The sequence below is a fragment of the Drosophila subpulchrella genome, chromosome 2R (genome assembly GCF_014743375.2).
Source record: "Drosophila subpulchrella strain 33 F10 #4 breed RU33 chromosome 2R, RU_Dsub_v1.1 Primary Assembly, whole genome shotgun sequence".
NCBI classification, from domain to species: domain Eukaryota; kingdom Metazoa; phylum Arthropoda; class Insecta; order Diptera; family Drosophilidae; genus Drosophila; species Drosophila subpulchrella.
This window is the reverse complement of record NC_050611.1, coordinates 19376609-19392967: the sequence shown is the minus strand read 5'-3', so window position 1 is coordinate 19392967 and position 16359 is coordinate 19376609. Positions and strand designations below refer to the sequence as shown.

At 41.2% G+C, this 16359-nt stretch overlaps 2 protein-coding genes across 10 annotated transcripts in view; one reads left to right on the top strand and one right to left on the bottom strand.

The window, feature by feature from the left end:
• The window catches only part of LOC119552159, an 85415-nt gene that overhangs the window by 38635 nt on the left and 30421 nt on the right, over positions 1-16359 (top strand). The gene's annotated exons all lie outside the window — the stretch shown is intronic.
• Positions 3735-4941, bottom strand: LOC119549473 (odorant receptor 45a). The gene is made up of 2 exons (XM_037857574.1): positions 3856-4941; positions 3735-3797 (listed from the first exon to the last, which is right to left on the bottom strand). Exons 1-2 carry the CDS (start codon positions 4939-4941, stop codon positions 3735-3737), a joined length of 1149 nt encoding a protein of 382 aa, XP_037713502.1.

Genomic DNA, 16359 nt, shown 5'->3' with positions numbered 1-16359 from the left:
TAATCTGCCCAAAGTGTTATGAGCCATATTCACTTTAACTCGCATACTCGCATTGAAGTTTGTTACACATTTTTATGTTTTATGGTTTATTTTAATTTTGCTTTATCCAAAACTTGCTGCTGCACAGCCCCATCGAAATTCCGGCAAATAAAGTCGAATCCTCTGCCCGCACATAAGTACGCCATATAATTTGCATAAGTGCTTGTCATGCATGTGGCAACGACTCAAGGGAAAAAAAGGACCCGCTGCAAGCCGAAAGTTCAAATGGGTCACACAAAGTCCCATAAAAGTGGGTTAGCATTCGGGGCGGCGTAAATCAAAGTTACCAAACGGAGCTGAAGAGACAAAAATAGCCATGGAGATAACCGATGGGGGAATCCCGTCTCGAGGGGAATAACAAGTCGATTTGGACAATGTCCAAAACACACTGGCAATTATGTGGGGAAAAACAGTCAATAAAACATTGTAATCACCGACGCTATTTTTGTGCTACATGTTCTTGTCAATTTTCATATAGCATTCGCTATGGTCAGCAATTAAAAATGGATTTAACCAAATAAACAACAAATTAAGTGGGCGTATTTTAATTAGCCAAATCCCCGTTTAGGTCCGGAGTTGGGATGACATCGGGTTTCTGGCGCAAAATCGTTGTTAGTTCCAGTCACGTTTCATTGTTTACTTGCTGTGTGCTGTACTCTGTATGCTGTATGCTGTGTGTGTGCCGGCCCGTATTAATTAATGCATAGAAATGTGTATTTAAGCATATTTTAAAAATTAATTAATGTAATTTCTATTAAAACGGTCTATCTGCCCGGTCCGCGTCCCCTGCAGCCAGCCACTTCTGTGATAAACCTTTCAACAAGCCGCACAATTTTAATTAGAAAAGTTTCAGCACGGCCCTTGTATGCTCAGCCGAAAAATATGTTATATATACAGATGGAAATATAGCTTTGGCAAACAGAAGACCGATTAAAGCGGGACACTTTTTTCAGTTTTCCCTTCTCAGGGGGCCCAAAGAGGTGGAATTGCCGTGAAAGCGGTTGAAATTCTGCATTTAATTTGAATTAGCATTTGTACATGGAATTTTCAATTTGAATGTTTGGCCACTCATTGGCTTTACTAACTTGCAAATAGTGAATTTAGTTGGCATTCTGGCATAAATTGGCATTTTACGCACTTTTTGTTGCCTACATTTCGGCGGAAAAATGTTATTGAATTTGTAATATCAATTTTGTTAGCGGTGCCACAGAAATCGCAATGGGTTTGGAATCGCTTTTAAATATCATTTTTGGGTGCCCAAAAGTATGCAGTGTATAGGGGATAGTTATCTTCCTGAATGTATTCATTGTACTTGTGGGCTTAAAATATATTGTTGCATACTTTTAGACACCTAAAATGTTTTCTGTGGCATTTTTGGTATAATAATGAATGTGTGGCCACTCTTTGGCTTTACTTACTTGCAAATAGTGCATTTAATGGGAATTTGGTTTAAATTGACATTATAGTTTACACACTTTTTGTTGCCTACTTTTAGGCGGAACATGTTATTGAATTTGGAATATCAATTTTATTAGGGATGCCAGAGGAATCGCTGGGGGCTTAAAATCACTTTTAAATCTTATTTTATATGCCTAAAAGGATGCAGTGGATAAAGGATAGTCGACTTTCTGAATAAATTCACTGTAGTTGTGAGCTTAAAATATATTCTAGCATACTTTTAGGCACCTAAAAATGACATTTCTAGTGACTTCTGTGGCACTCCTGTATAAATATGTGGTATTTCACATCCAATTATTTAGTGTTATGTAGCCTTAAGGTTTTTTTTCGGACATATGTTAACCATACACCCCGAGGTTCTGAAAAATGTTTAATGCGGGTAAAAATGTATGAACTAAGTCTTTTACTTTGCATTGTCATTTGAATTTGTTATTTTGCATATCAATTTAGATTGAATAAATCGTTGCCGAGGGCTCAACAGCTTTAAGGACTTTTTTGTTCGATTATTAACCATTCGCCCTGTGGTACTGACCACACAATACACGACAACAACGGCAGAAAAAAGCAGTTCAGCGAAAGTACTGCCGGCACTTTTATCTTTCTCCTACCGCCCCATTTCGCCCACTTTTCCTGCTGCTGCTGATGGAATTATTGTGTGCTCAACGAACCGCAAACAAAATCTGTGCTCAGCTCCTGGTCGTTTTTGTTCCCCATTTTTAATACACATAAAATGCTGCTTTTTTCGCCACTATTTTCAACTTGTGCTTGGCCACCTTATCTTGGCCACAATTTGCTGTAAAGTTATATATCCCCATTCCAGGTTAATGCCCGATTTGGCCGTTTATGCCGCAGGTGCGATTCCCGTTTATTAATCGCTGCTCATTTGTTTTTGCGAAGCCAAGCCAAGCCAAAGATGCTGACCAACGCAGACCAATAAATCAAATGTCAGAGACAAAAATTAATTATGCCCGCAATGGCTATGTGGTAATTTGTTATATAATCCAAGGTGCCAGTTCCCACGCCCGCACAATTTGTCAAAGATTTTGTTTTAGCATCAGAGAGAAAGTCATATACTTACCTAGTTGCAAAATTTAATAAAACAAATTCCGTCCGAGCGACTTGGCCTCCAACTGAATTCAAATCTCAGAAGCCCAAAATTCCGTAACAGGCAACATTCCGCAAACCATCCGGGGGGTCTTAAGGTATACGGATAAGGGCAGGGGCTTTGAGACCGCATTCCACCTGATCCCGATCCTGGAACCACCCAAAACTAGCTCAAGATGGGCCGCCCGGAGTCGGAAGAGGGCCGAGGGCCATTGGCTGGATGGCAAACTGAATGGCGTACATAGTTCGAGTAGCTATTTTTCAGCAACTTGTTCTCCACCTGAACGATGCTGCTTTGCAGCTGCATACTTTCAGTTAACAAATTCCGACTCCGGCTACCTGGGCTATGACTATATATCTATATATACATGTATCTTCGCCCTTCCCGGCTGCCATCATGGATGCCACACGCATGAGCTGCTCCCGAACGAGCTGCCTTTGTGGAATTCGCTCATGAATTTCATATCCTCCTCCGCCTGCAGTGGCATCGGCCCCTGGCATGTGTGCATGTGCTTACTGCATCCGGAAAAGATTCCTCCGGGGCTGCCGGGCTGGGGAACCGTCAAAAACATGCTCGTATAACGCAAAAATCAAATGCCAACTAATTAGGGCTTAGGTCCGGAGTTATAGAATGCTTCCAACTTTGAGTAGTGGCTTCTAAAATATTATATTTGGGGGTTCTTGCTGGGGGCTTTCTCGGCAATATTTTCAATACATTTTAATATTCTATCTTAACAAAAGGGGGACTTACAATGTATACGTATATTTCTGACTAACAAGGTTCTTAACTAGTTGAAATGTTGTAGGTAAACTTGTCGACCGATAAAATAAAAAAGGGCAGTAGAAAATTCGCAAAACTTTTCTTTTCAGGTTTACAATGGTATTATATTAATGAATGAAAGATTTCTAGTTCGCAAAATGAACATGATATTAAAAAAACGAACTTGGGTTCCCGAACAATACACCTATCTGATAGATAACAAACCTTATCATGACTTCCTAAAAAAGCCAATAAGTTAGTCGAAAATCATAAGGCCTTTGCAAATGTAGATTGATTTATATATTAAGAAGGCCCATTTTTCCTTAAAAAGTTGCAGGTTTAAGTATTAAGCTTACATTTGTCTGTACTTAAACTAAGTTGGAGAACGCTCGAAAGTCCTTAGTAAGGCCAAAAATGAGCCCGCTGTTTTAGTGACCTGTAAAAAAAATAAATTACAATATAATATCTTATATCTTACGATATAAGAAGCTTACCCAAAGCAGCAGTGACAGATCCACCACGAACATGTAGCCAAAAATCATTGCCGGTTTCTGGGCCCTCATGATCATCAATTGCCACAGCCTTCTCTTCTTCGGCGGCATTTCTGGCCAATTGCATTTATCATAAACAGCCTGAGCTATTCCCAAACTCTGCTGCTTGAGGTATTCGCCTCCATAGCAATACGAGCTTAGTTGGATGATAATGGCTAACAGAAAGGTGGCTCTAAATGGCACCTGGGCACTCCAACCACTTTGGCTAAAACGAAAGGCCAACATGCAGAGTTGCAGGTAACTAAGCATGTATTTTACAAAAACAATCTCGGCGAAAATCGAACTTAATTCGCTAGCCAACTCCAGAGCCAAACGATGTTGATGAATGCATTCGGCTAGGTGCAAATCTTCCTGATTAGGATGATCTCTGTTTTCGAGCTGTAACTCTAGTAATTGGAACTGAACCACCACATTGTGAATTAGCCATGAGAAGAGAGTATCCGTTGCAATGGCCAACCAGGCGGCAGCTGCCACGCCCAAAACGCCCCAAATGTAGATGGGCCAAAAGAATTTGGGGTTCCGCTCATCCAGCCAGAAATTGAAATCCATGGGTGTGGTTGGCATAAACTCACCAGTTCTTATGTATTCCCACAATCCAAGCACAATGGGAGCAATGGCCGAGGCCCATATAACACCATAGACAGCATTCCGGAAGGATCTCGAGACATACCTATCCAGTTGGTTTTCTCTTACAAACTTTTCCCGTTGACTGGCCGTGGCCATGGCCTCCCTGTTTAGCTTATGTAATCGGTGAATTAGGGAACCGATTCTTTTTCGTTTTGCCACAATGGCCAGGAATTTGAAGGTACTCAGTGATCCTTGCATAAACACAGCAAAATTGTCCGTAAGACGGGTTAGATCGGAGAGATCCTGGAGAGCATACACCACCATGGGCCAGTTGTGGGAAACCAAGTTGAGTACGAGTATCCCTGCCCAAATGGGATGTTTCAGCTTCAGGTGAGGAGTACCAGGATCGAATCCCACGATTTCCAGGGCTCTTCTTTGGACAGCAAAGTAACTGGAGTCCATGTTGGGTTTTAAACCTGGCCGTGTTTTGTGTCCAACTTATATACATGCCACTGGGGGTCGAACAAAAAAATACGAGGGGCACGCTAAGTGGAGGCCAAAGCCGTTGCCGCCCCCGAAATTGTGCCTGAAATATTTATTTCTTCCGTTAACAGACTACGTGATACGGTTACCACTAACACTGGGCGGTATTGTTTTGATTGGAAATATTCCCATTTCCATTTAAGGGGCGTAAATATCGTATTAACAAAGAACAAAAGGGCGAGACTGTCTGTTTATTTTCACTTTAACATTTAAATGTCTTTATATAACCGCATGGGTTATAAGTATGGACAATTTGTGATTGATATCTATACTTAATTGAGCCTTGACCCAAAACATTAGATGAATATTCCATCATGCCCAGCCCCAAAAACAATTTTTAAAATTGCTATTAAAATTGTGTATTCAGTCCCAAAAAGTTGGCCCCGAAAATTCCCAGTAAATACACCAAAATGAAATTAATTTTTGGCTCGGGCTGCCTTTTGCCCAATTTGTTTGCCCTTTGGGTGGAAAATGTCGGGACCCATCTCGTGCGCACTTTATTCGCGGGTAATTCAATTACGGTGGAAATCAACAAGTAAATCTGTTTTCCAATTTTATCGCTGCGACTAGGCCAAATCGAGTGAAATAGCCTGGGTATATTATTCTTTCTTTTTTTTCGATTAACTGAAGGGTTCTTAATTTTGGGTCCAGCCTAATGTCACCTTAAATGCTCTCAATTAATCTTAAGTGGGTGGGTGGCGAATGAAGACCTTTTCCAGTCATTTTAATAACCCTCATTTGCATTTTCCCAAACCCAAAAAGCATACTGTATCTGATTTTAATACAAAGTTGAGGCCTCAAATGTTTTGCAACATTATTGCCTCTGGCAGATTTTTTAGGAAAGCGAGTTTGCTGAAAAAACAGTTTCCATAATTTATTAAGTTTGCATTTGCTACTTTTTATTTAAGTTTCATTAAGTTAAAGTCGTTATTGCAGTCGCACATTTTCATATGTTGGCACGTTTGCATGTGAAATTGATATTTTATGCAAAATATTTACCAAAATGCCACAAAAGCAATAAAGCCAGCGGCTGCGAGAAAGAGAGGGACAGAAGAGGAAATGTGAGAAAGAGACGGGATGTTTCTGGTGAAAAAGAGAGGGAGAATGGGGAAAGAGGAGACGAACACACCTGCTGCTCGATAATTTTGACAGCGGTCCGGCTTTTGGTCTCCCCAGCAATTTGCTACCACCCGTCTCTTTCTTCTCGGATTTCTCCCTCTCTTTCGCACACTCTATCCCCGTCTCCCTCGCTCCGCTGAGGTTTGAGAGTCTCTTTCTGCGGCTTTGTTTATTTCATTGCCTTAGTGTGAGTGAGGGTGAGCCTGTGTGAGTGCAACTCCTTTGTGTGTCACCCATTTTGGAGGTTTTTTATGTGCTTGTGGCGAACCGTAAAAAACGTCTTCCAAATGGAGTGGTATACCAGGCTTAGCCAGCTTGCCGAGCTCTTTCTTTCCCCCTCTCCCCGACTCTTTTGTTCAGTTTAAGGAACTAGCAAAATGTTTCACATCATGTTGCTCATTTGTTGCCCCATCAGCGGGAATTGAGGGGTACAAATGGGGCATATTGAGTTGGGAGATATCCAAAGATACCACAGGGAATACTTTTTATTTAAAGCTAGCATTGGTCCCTTTTGTTGATTAGATTATGGTTGGGTTGGTTTTTATTTTGGAACAGCTGTTTAGTGGTCCTCATGTTAAACTAAGGGTAGGTTTTAAATTTTGGTTTAACATTAGGATAACAAATATCAAGGTTTTAGTAAAAGTTAATCTGAGCATTTCCTTAAAGTTTGCTAAAATTAAATGTATCATTTGAATACTTATAACACTTCTACCTTTATAATCCCATTTAATTTTATTTCCAAGGGTATCATTGAATCGATTGCACTCAATCGCCAGCCCTTCAACTGGGATGCGTTCTAAAGTACTGGCAATTTTTCAGGCACATTACACGGCTCCTCTTGTCCGGCTTAAAATAGAGACAGCAACTAAGGTAGAAAGGGAGAATAGGATGTTAGAGGGAGATGGATGGAAAGACAGGACATCGAGTGAGTGTTCCACATGAGCAGCGGAGGAATTGAATAAAGTTAGCATGTCGCCGCAGGGAATGAGCCATCCCCATCCTGCGTGGAAGTATGCTGTATGCTAGATGGGGGGAAAAAAAGCATCATTCAATAAAAAATTAATAGGAAAACATTCAATGAACGGGGCACAAAGGCGCCAAAGGGCCACCAGCAGATATCCCAATCGCTTCGTGCTCGACTGCAACGCTGATGAACAAGCCATCCTGTGTGTGTTCGGAAATCACAGGTAATGTGGTTTTACGAGCACCGTGAGACAGGTGAATCCTCACGAAACCCCCGGCCAGAACCCCTTCCCATCCCCTTCCTCATTCCAACTGATAAATGCAGCCCCCAACTTGGTCGTGAGCCTGACAGCATACAGGGCATACAAAGCATGCTAATAAAAACATATACTACGTCATCTCCATGTTCATGGGGGGATTTGGCTGCGAGTGTGGGTTATGTAAGCGGATGTGCAACACTTTTTTGTATAGCCCGGCAGCCAGCCAACCGTTGATTATACTAAACTTGTTTACTTATGCTGTTCGTGTGTGTGTGTGTGTGTGTGAGCTCGGAAAAGTGCAAAATTCAGCATAACCAAGCATACTCAACAACCAACTCGCTGTGCCTGTGTAAATTTTGGCTTAGCCACGCGGGTGCTTAGCAGCGGCAAGAGCAAAGCAAGCAGTGTTGTTAAAGAAGGGGTAAGGAAGGGGTATGGAAGGGGTATGGAAGGGGTATGGAAGGGGTATGGAAGGGGTATGGAAGGGGTGTAGAAGGTGTGTAGAAGGGGTATAGAAGGGGTATAGAAGGGGTTCAGACGGTGGTTAGTAAGGGGTGAAAATTGGGGAAGAAGGGGTGAAAAATGGGAAGAAAGGGCCGCATTACGGCAATGCAGATGGTTAGGAACGGGCAAAACTGAGGTCCTGCTATTACCAAGTGCAAAGTGTGGCTCAGTGTGATGAACGACGCCAAAAAATTTGATGGTACCCGATTAACATAATGATTTGCATACGTTTAGCTTGTCCTTGCAGCATGAAAATCTTGCAAAGCGTGAAAAAGAGCTCTACTAACGAAAGAAGGGTATCATCTTGATTGATGCCAAAATGGGAGGCGGAAGAGGGAAGTGTCAATGTTGCCATCCAAGTAGATGCAGCTAATTTTAACATCCTTGGCAAAAATACAAGTGAAATGTACGTAGGTGCTTATAGCTATACCTACTTGAATAGTTACAAATTCAGGGATATATTCAAGCTTATCAAACATTTCATTCTATTGAACAGAAAATGTTATACATTTTTAACCCACTTTTCATTTTTGATTGGTTAACAAGTTGCAACTTGTCTTTTTTATCTGTAACCATTGAATTTGTAATGTATGTAAGTAGCCCAATATTTGAAAATATGCAGAAATTGTATAGGGCAACCATGGCAATTTACGATGGTTTTTAAAGTGGTTTCGCATGTAACATTTTGTCCATGAACAGGCATTACCCCACATGCTATCGCAATGCATACATGAACAGCAATGCACTCTTTTGGCATGGCTAAAATTAATTTGAAGCGTAGAAAGTATAAACAGGGGCAAAAACACAATGCCATTACCTCTTCCGAGGGGAGAGTTGAGCGGATTGCACAGCAAGCGGTATAAATAAATAAACGAACTAACGAAAATCGAACATGCTGTGCGAGTTGTTCAACTGCAAGAGCAACATCAAAAGTTCTGATAGGGGAAACTCCTGGTGAAAAAAGTTGCAATTGAATAAGCGAAAACTTACCAGACTATTGCAGAGTCACTGGAAGTGATTGCTATTTGCTTAAAGCCTCAGCTGCAGCGGGACAAATCTCAAGGCCCATGGGAAGCGTATTAATTATAGACAAATATGTGGTAATTGACTATGGCAAGACACACAACGCAGAAGCAGACCGAAACTGAGATATATATATATAAACGCACACAATGGAGTCCGAATCTGAGCTTGAACTGCACGTTATCCGGCGCACAATGAGCTAATTTTAAGCTAATATTTATGCAGCAATTAAAACGCTTCAGTTGAGTTGGGTTCGAGCTACGGTGACGCCATCTCAACGGGGCTCCACCCGGGGAACCACCCACACGAAACCCGCTGAAACTCCACCACAACATTTGCTGAGCAAACAACGTCGGGAACAAAGTCTCACTGCAGAAACATGAATGATAAATGGGCGCAAGCTGCAGAAAAGCACTCCCGCTAAAACTATTCCGGATCATGAATAATATTTGATCTATTTGCATACTCACCACGAGTTTGGGGGTGAAGCGGTTGGAGTCCTATCTTCATCGGAACTAGAAGGAATATTAGATTGTTATATAAGAAAATTCGTTCTTGACATTCTAAATTAATTATGAGGGTAACTTTATAAAATTATCTTTAAATTCGTCTAAAGGATAGGAAATATTTGCTCTATTTGGAATTAAAAAATCTGTTTAATGTCATTTGATATAAAGGTAATATTTGCTCTTTTTAAAATTTGGAGTCAGTCCTTAACATTCTTATTTAATTCTCGGGAGAATTTAAAAAAATCTCTTTAATTTCTTTTAATTCTTTCTATATTCAGTATCACTAGAGGGTATATGAGAAACTCTGTCCTTAATTTTCTAAATTTATTCTCGGGAGAAAATCTCTTTAATGTCTTTTAACGACCATTTAATATCTACTCTATTTAGATTCTATAAATATTGATTAGAAACGCACTGCAAGTATTTCGTTTCCATTTTGAGCTAGGGGATTATGAGAGTGCAGGTCTGATTGCCTTTCATAAAAATACCGAATAACCGCTCTTATCCCCCATTCGATGGCACTGTGTGGATGGATATATTGAAAAGTTGAGCTCTAAGCCCCTGGAACTCATCTCTGGCCCGGGATCAGCAACATCAGCTTAGTCAGAACTTGAGGCCAATAAGGCGTCCTCATCCGGATCCGGGCATGTGAAGTGTCAGATGTCTCTGACTTTTGCCTTTTGCCTTTGACTTGGCCAGCACTTTTATATCGGACCCATCCTATACACTCTTACGCCCACATTCATATGGCCACTCATCTGCCTAATTGAATTCCTTAACGCCTGCCAACCCAGCCAGCCCACTGTTGTTCGAGAGGAAATCTCGGGGAATGTTTCCTTTTCCGTTTTGAGTGCCAGTGGCATGCCATCTCTCGACATCGACAAGGGCCGTGGCACCCTGCTGTTGGCCACTTTGCACGCCTGTCAGCCCAGTTAGCACCCCTGGCTCAATCCCCTCCTCAATCCTGAATCCTGAATCCTTGTTCCTCGGCCCTGTCAAACTATGTGCCTAAGTATGTCGATGGCCATGTCGTTGCCCGCATGCCTGAATGCCAATTCTACATGTCGTTTTTAATAACTGTGTCAATCGTGTGCTCCACCGCCTTGCCAACCCACCCCCCCTTAGATTTCCACCCCTCCGCACTTTTCCAGCCATGGAAAAGCCAGCAGCTTAGGACCGCTCAAAGAGGTCACTCATCGGTGGCCATTATGACATCAAAGCGGAGGGTTCCTAGGGAGAACGGAGAGATCGCAATTAGTGGTCCGAGATTGGCCAGAAATATATATCGACCAGTCCTCAACTTATGCACATGCACTGGTCGCTTACATTTACATTTGGATTAATTAATTGCAATGTCCGCAATTGTCAATACCCACACTAATTGGCCTAATCGACTGGCGGCCATGGTGTCCGTTCTGACCCTTCAGCCCGCCGGCCTGCTCATTAATAATAAATGTTTTGTGTGTAATAATTGACCATATGCTGCAGGATGGCAGCAGCAAATTGGAGACCTAAGCCACTGACAAGTGTGTCACATTACACTGAGGCACTGGGATTGTTAGTGCTTGATAAACAGAATAACAGACTTATGTATATAGAGATTTTGATTAAGGATAGACAATATTTTTATAAAAGTTGCCAAAAGTATAACCAATTCAGAAAATTCTATCCCATATATATCTAGAGATTTCAAGAAAAATATTTCTATAAAAGCTGGCAAGATTACATTATATTTAGAAAATGCTAACTTTAAAGTATTACTCATTGTGATACTCAATGTTGATACTTTATATTTTGTATTTCCAGTTTCTGCCTGGGTAAAAATCTAGAATATATAAAAAAGTTTCTAAAAGTTAGAAAGATTATAATTTATTCAGAAAATGTAATCTTCAAAGTATTACTTTTATTTAATATACTGCTATAAATACTTTAATGATTGAAATCTTATTATGTGTATTCTGGGTTAAATTAAAAAATATGTTCCAAATTTTTAAATGTGAGTATATTGTTTATTAACCATATGGCAATGTAGTATTTTTTCTGATTTAATTATGATATACATTTTTAAATACATTTTTAGATTTAATTAAAAACCATTTCGATATTTTATTTAAAGTTTAATTACCCTTAACTTTAATTTTTGGAACACATTTTATGTGAATACATTTAATAAAATTTTCCAGTTTGATATACCATTTTATAATTAATTATTTAATGGTCTTATACTCGAAGTTTTTGTTCCTTAAGTTCAATTCTTTTTTTTTGCAGTGCCTGATTGCAGTGGTCTGGCAAAGAACTCACTACCAGCTTAATTAGAACCAGATTAGATGCCTTGCCAGTTAAGCATCGTTTACCTGAGTGCATTTTCCGACCGAATCGAATCTCTAATTGATTTTAATACACTCTCCTGCCATCTAGGCAGTATCTATCTAATTGGGCCCGCCCCAGCTCGCTTATCTCCAAATTGATTTGCCAGCTGCCAGTTGCTGGTGTTCCTGACTCTCATGTTGGCTTAATCGCTTGTCAAACGGCCGACAGTTGACCACCCACTCGCTACAGAAAATCAACCCACCCACCGGGTTTTTCCAGCTTTCCATCTTTCCACTGGCCAAGCGGTTGGCATGCCAAACTGTTTTTCTCATTACCATGCCTCGATTGGCGCTTGACAAGCGCGTTATTTGATGTTTTATTCAAGGCCTTTGATCTTTTATGCGCTTTATCTATGAGAAAAGCTGAAAAAATAAGCAGCGGTGGTCCGTGGGTGGTGGTTGGGTGGTTGGGTGGGCGAATGAAAAATTGCGTTGACAATGGAAGCCAAACAAAATTTTTAAAAAAATGCGAACGACCTTGATGCGAACGATTATGATGGGCGGAGCAACAAAGGAACTCTGGCTACCAAACAATGGCTGCATTAATCCTTAATAATGGCGGCTAATCTAGCCGGGCGAAAGTTGATTAAACAAAACTGATTATGCCAGGCAATGGAAGGGAAAACACGGGGGAAAACGCGAAAGGAAAATCCACAACAGCTGGCGCGGACTGATGTCAGCTGCAGGCTCACGTGGCGTATGCGCAATGTCATCAGCATCAGGCGCCGTTGGATGTAAGCCATGGTCTGCAGCTGAAGGGGGCGGAGGGGGTTAGGAAAATTGGGCGTGGGCGGTGGAAAATCCCGCCCTTGCTAGAGAGCAACACTCAGGGTTTATCTTTTCGAATAGTTTGGCCGGGCTAAGTGGAGGCTTAATTAACATAAGCGAGCGAGCGAACGAGCGCATTTCACTGAAATGGGATTCCCTTTTTTCCACGACACCACCTCCCCCTCCACCCACTTTCTCCGCCCCTGAGTGTGTGTGCTTGAAAGCTTTTACCACACTCACACCAACACGCAGATCAGTAGCTGCAGCCTGGCCAAAATGGAGAAACAAAACTGTCAAAAAGTGCGCTTGAGCTGGGCGAAAAAGAAAAACCCCGCACATTTTCAAGTGCAAAATTGTCAAGTGCTGCAAATGCAAAAGTTGTTTGCCATTTTTTGTCTTTTTTTTTTTTAGGGTCCTGTATCTCGACAGACATCAATATGCAACAAGGAATGCGAACAAAGCAATGTGATTAAAAAGGCAACAGAAACAAAGGACGAGATGCAAAAAATAGTTATTTATGTGCATTCATTTGTTCATAGATATACATATATACACGAAACGGGCACAATGTCCTTTCTGGGGGATGTCCTTTGTAAGTGGGGCAGTCCATTTCCTTGACCGAAACGCAACCCAAGGCTAAACTATCCGCACTCCTTAATATTTACAGCCGCCATTGTCCAAGTTCTTGAGTGAACCAAAAATAAATGCACTTCAGTTCGTGTTTGCCCATGTGTATCTGTGACGTCAGCTGGATTCTTATCGAGCAGCAGCAGAAAATCAATCTTGCCTCAGCCTCGATTGAGAATCGAACTTGTCTCGAGTGCAAATTTGCACAAATTTGCAACAAAAATGAGCTTGAGCCGGAGGAAAGAAAGAACCAGGAACAATTTCCGATTACATGCAGGAATAAGTTTCCAGCTGTTGAGAGGGTTCAAGCCTTTAAAGGGTCACTAAGGGATGGAGGATAATAATAAAATCCTTCAGGAGATTATGCAGAAACAGAGCTTACAGCTGTCCTTCGACTGACAAAAGATTTCGCAATGAATATTTAGCACCTTCAAGGAATAATAACTCCTTAACTCGCCTGCAGGTTGTATCAAAGTTGCATTATGAGTGCCGCAAAAATGATATGCAAATCAGTCAAACTTTAGCACTGAGCCCGGATTGAAGACATGGCCAACAGAAAAAGGAGGGCCAACGGGCTGGCAAGCAAGTTGGCAAGCAAGCTGGCAAACAATCAACTCCCGTTAAGCCTTTGTTTCTTTTGTTGCATTTGTTGACAGACGAAAGCGCGATATGCGCGCAGGAAATTGAGTGTGCAACATCCTGGGGCCAGTAAGCCACCCACTCGGCAGCCTCCTTTTGGGCCAACCTCAGCCCTACCAGCCTTACCAGCCTTACCAACCTTACCAATCTTTCCAGCCTCCCCAGCCCTTCCATCCTTCCTTCGACTTTCATTCCGCTGAGACCACGGGTTACATGGAATTGCTGGGCCAGGTGGTTTTTCTCGACCTTGGTGGTTCATGTGGCAGCCGAAAGTACAGTGAAAAATATTTTGTAAATTAAAAATAATATATATGTGTTTTTAATTGTTATTATAATTTTTAGAACGAGCTTATGTTTATTCGGTTAAGATATTTTAAGCTCAAAAGCTCAAAGCTTAAAAACAATTATAAAGTTTTATTTTTAAGACAGTATAAGTCTCAAAAAATGTTTTTGTATTCCAAAATTGATACATTTTAAAATATATTGTCATAATAAGCCTCATACCAAATCTGTTTTATACTTTTTTCACATTTTATAATTTTTAAAATATAACATATCAGTTATTGATGAATATTTATAAACAGTTAGAAATAAAAATTCAGGAAAAGTATTTGTTAACATTTGTTAATATATCATTTTAGGATCTTCGAATAATAGGATCTCTATTTGTATGGCATTTAAAATTTTCTATTCAACAATTTTAAAACAATTTAAAAAATTTGTTAGCATTTGTTGATTGATCATTTTAGGATCTTAGAATGTGAGCCTCATACCAAAACTGTTTTATACTTTTTTCACATTTTATAATTTTTAAAATATTACATACCAGTTATTGACTAATATCCATAAACAATTTGAAATAGAAATTCAGGAAAAGAATGTGCTAGCATTTGTTGATATATCATTTTAGGATCTTAGAATAATAGGATCTCTATTCTTATGACATTCGACATTTTCTTTTCAACAATTTTAAAACATTTTAAAAAATTTGTTAGCATTTGTTGAAATATCATTTTAGGATCTGAGAATGAGGATCTCTAGAACCTTTGCCATTGAATATTATATTGTATAATTTTTTCTGTGTAGCCGCATCATCTTCAATCAGCTGCCCACTTGGGCAGCCACTTTCGCCACACTTGAACCCTTTGTTTATGCAAATCAAAAACCGTTGCCCATGGCCCACATTTCTGTGGAATCCTTTCGCTACCTATGTCTCCCGCATCCCTGCTGCTGCCACAATTTTTCATTTTCATTCATTGTCAGTTTCGCCTTGGCTCGCTTCCGCCTTCGCAAGTTATTTGCATCAGGCATTCTTTTCAGCTGCCACATCAGCTTCTCCGCCATTTGGGCCAAAAAGCGGTGCATTCTTCAAGGCAAGGGCCCAATTTGTAGCAGCCTCTTTCGCTGATGCAGCTGCTCTTCTGCCGTAATGGCCGCTAACTTGCGTGTGTATGGGGGAAAGAGCAATTAAGTCTTTGTCTAAGAGTCCGCCTACCCACACCCCATTACAAAAAAACACCACCCTTTTTAATGTCTTTCGCGAACTTGACCAGGCCAGGACTCAGCTGGCAAGTCGCAGGACTTGACACGCCAGGACAATGCATCAGTCAAGTTGTTTTTAATTAACCAAGCCGAGTGGAAGGGGCAACTTTACTACTTACTTACCAGCATTGTTGTCTACTTTGGCATGCAATGTTTGAGGAGCTTCGAGTCGAGTTGAGTCAAGACAAGCAATTTAAGTCAAACAATGGGAATTCGAGTCAGAAAGTCAGCTTGAAGTGCCAAAGCAGTCGGAAAAGTTCTACACATCACCCCGTGCCGACCTGTTCTCAACTTTCGGAACTGTTTAACTCAATAAGAGCAGTACAAATACGAGAGTACAAGGCATCTTCAAACGGAAACTTTTCTCTTTTTGTTCGCCATTGTAATCGGAGTCATGGTTGAGAAACTTTTTTGGCAGCCAACGGACTGAGCAGGGCTAATAAAAAAAGGAAAATTTTAATATGCATAAATCGCTACTTCAAAGGCGGCGACCATGACGCAGGATGTCCAGCTCACACAACGCATCCTGCTCGGGCTGTCCGTCATATCAGGAGACTTGAGGATCCGCCGGATCCGCTGCTGCTGACACAAAACTGACGGAATCTCCCTGCGCTCAGATGAGTCGAACCCTTCGCGAACCTTTGTCCCCTTTTCGGTGAGGATGTGAGGGTTGGGTCTGTCAGCCCGGGATTGACCGGGCCACATCCATTTGCGGTCATCATTGACATTCGCATCGGCCCCAACATTTCCGCCCAAGCAAACGACACAAAGTTCCAGCCCTCATTTCAGCTGGCGATGACAGGGCCATCTAATCGGGTCCTGAAATAGAATTCCCCAGCACAAATCTGTCATCCGTTCGCGATGACAGCCTCCGTTTGCACTTCAACTTCACCCTTCAATCCCGGGTGAAAATAGAAAATGCATTTTACCACCATTTTCCATAGCCCCATCCCAAGGGGCGACCATGCTCTGCATCATGCTGTGACACCAGTTGGTTGCGAAATTCACTGCCCG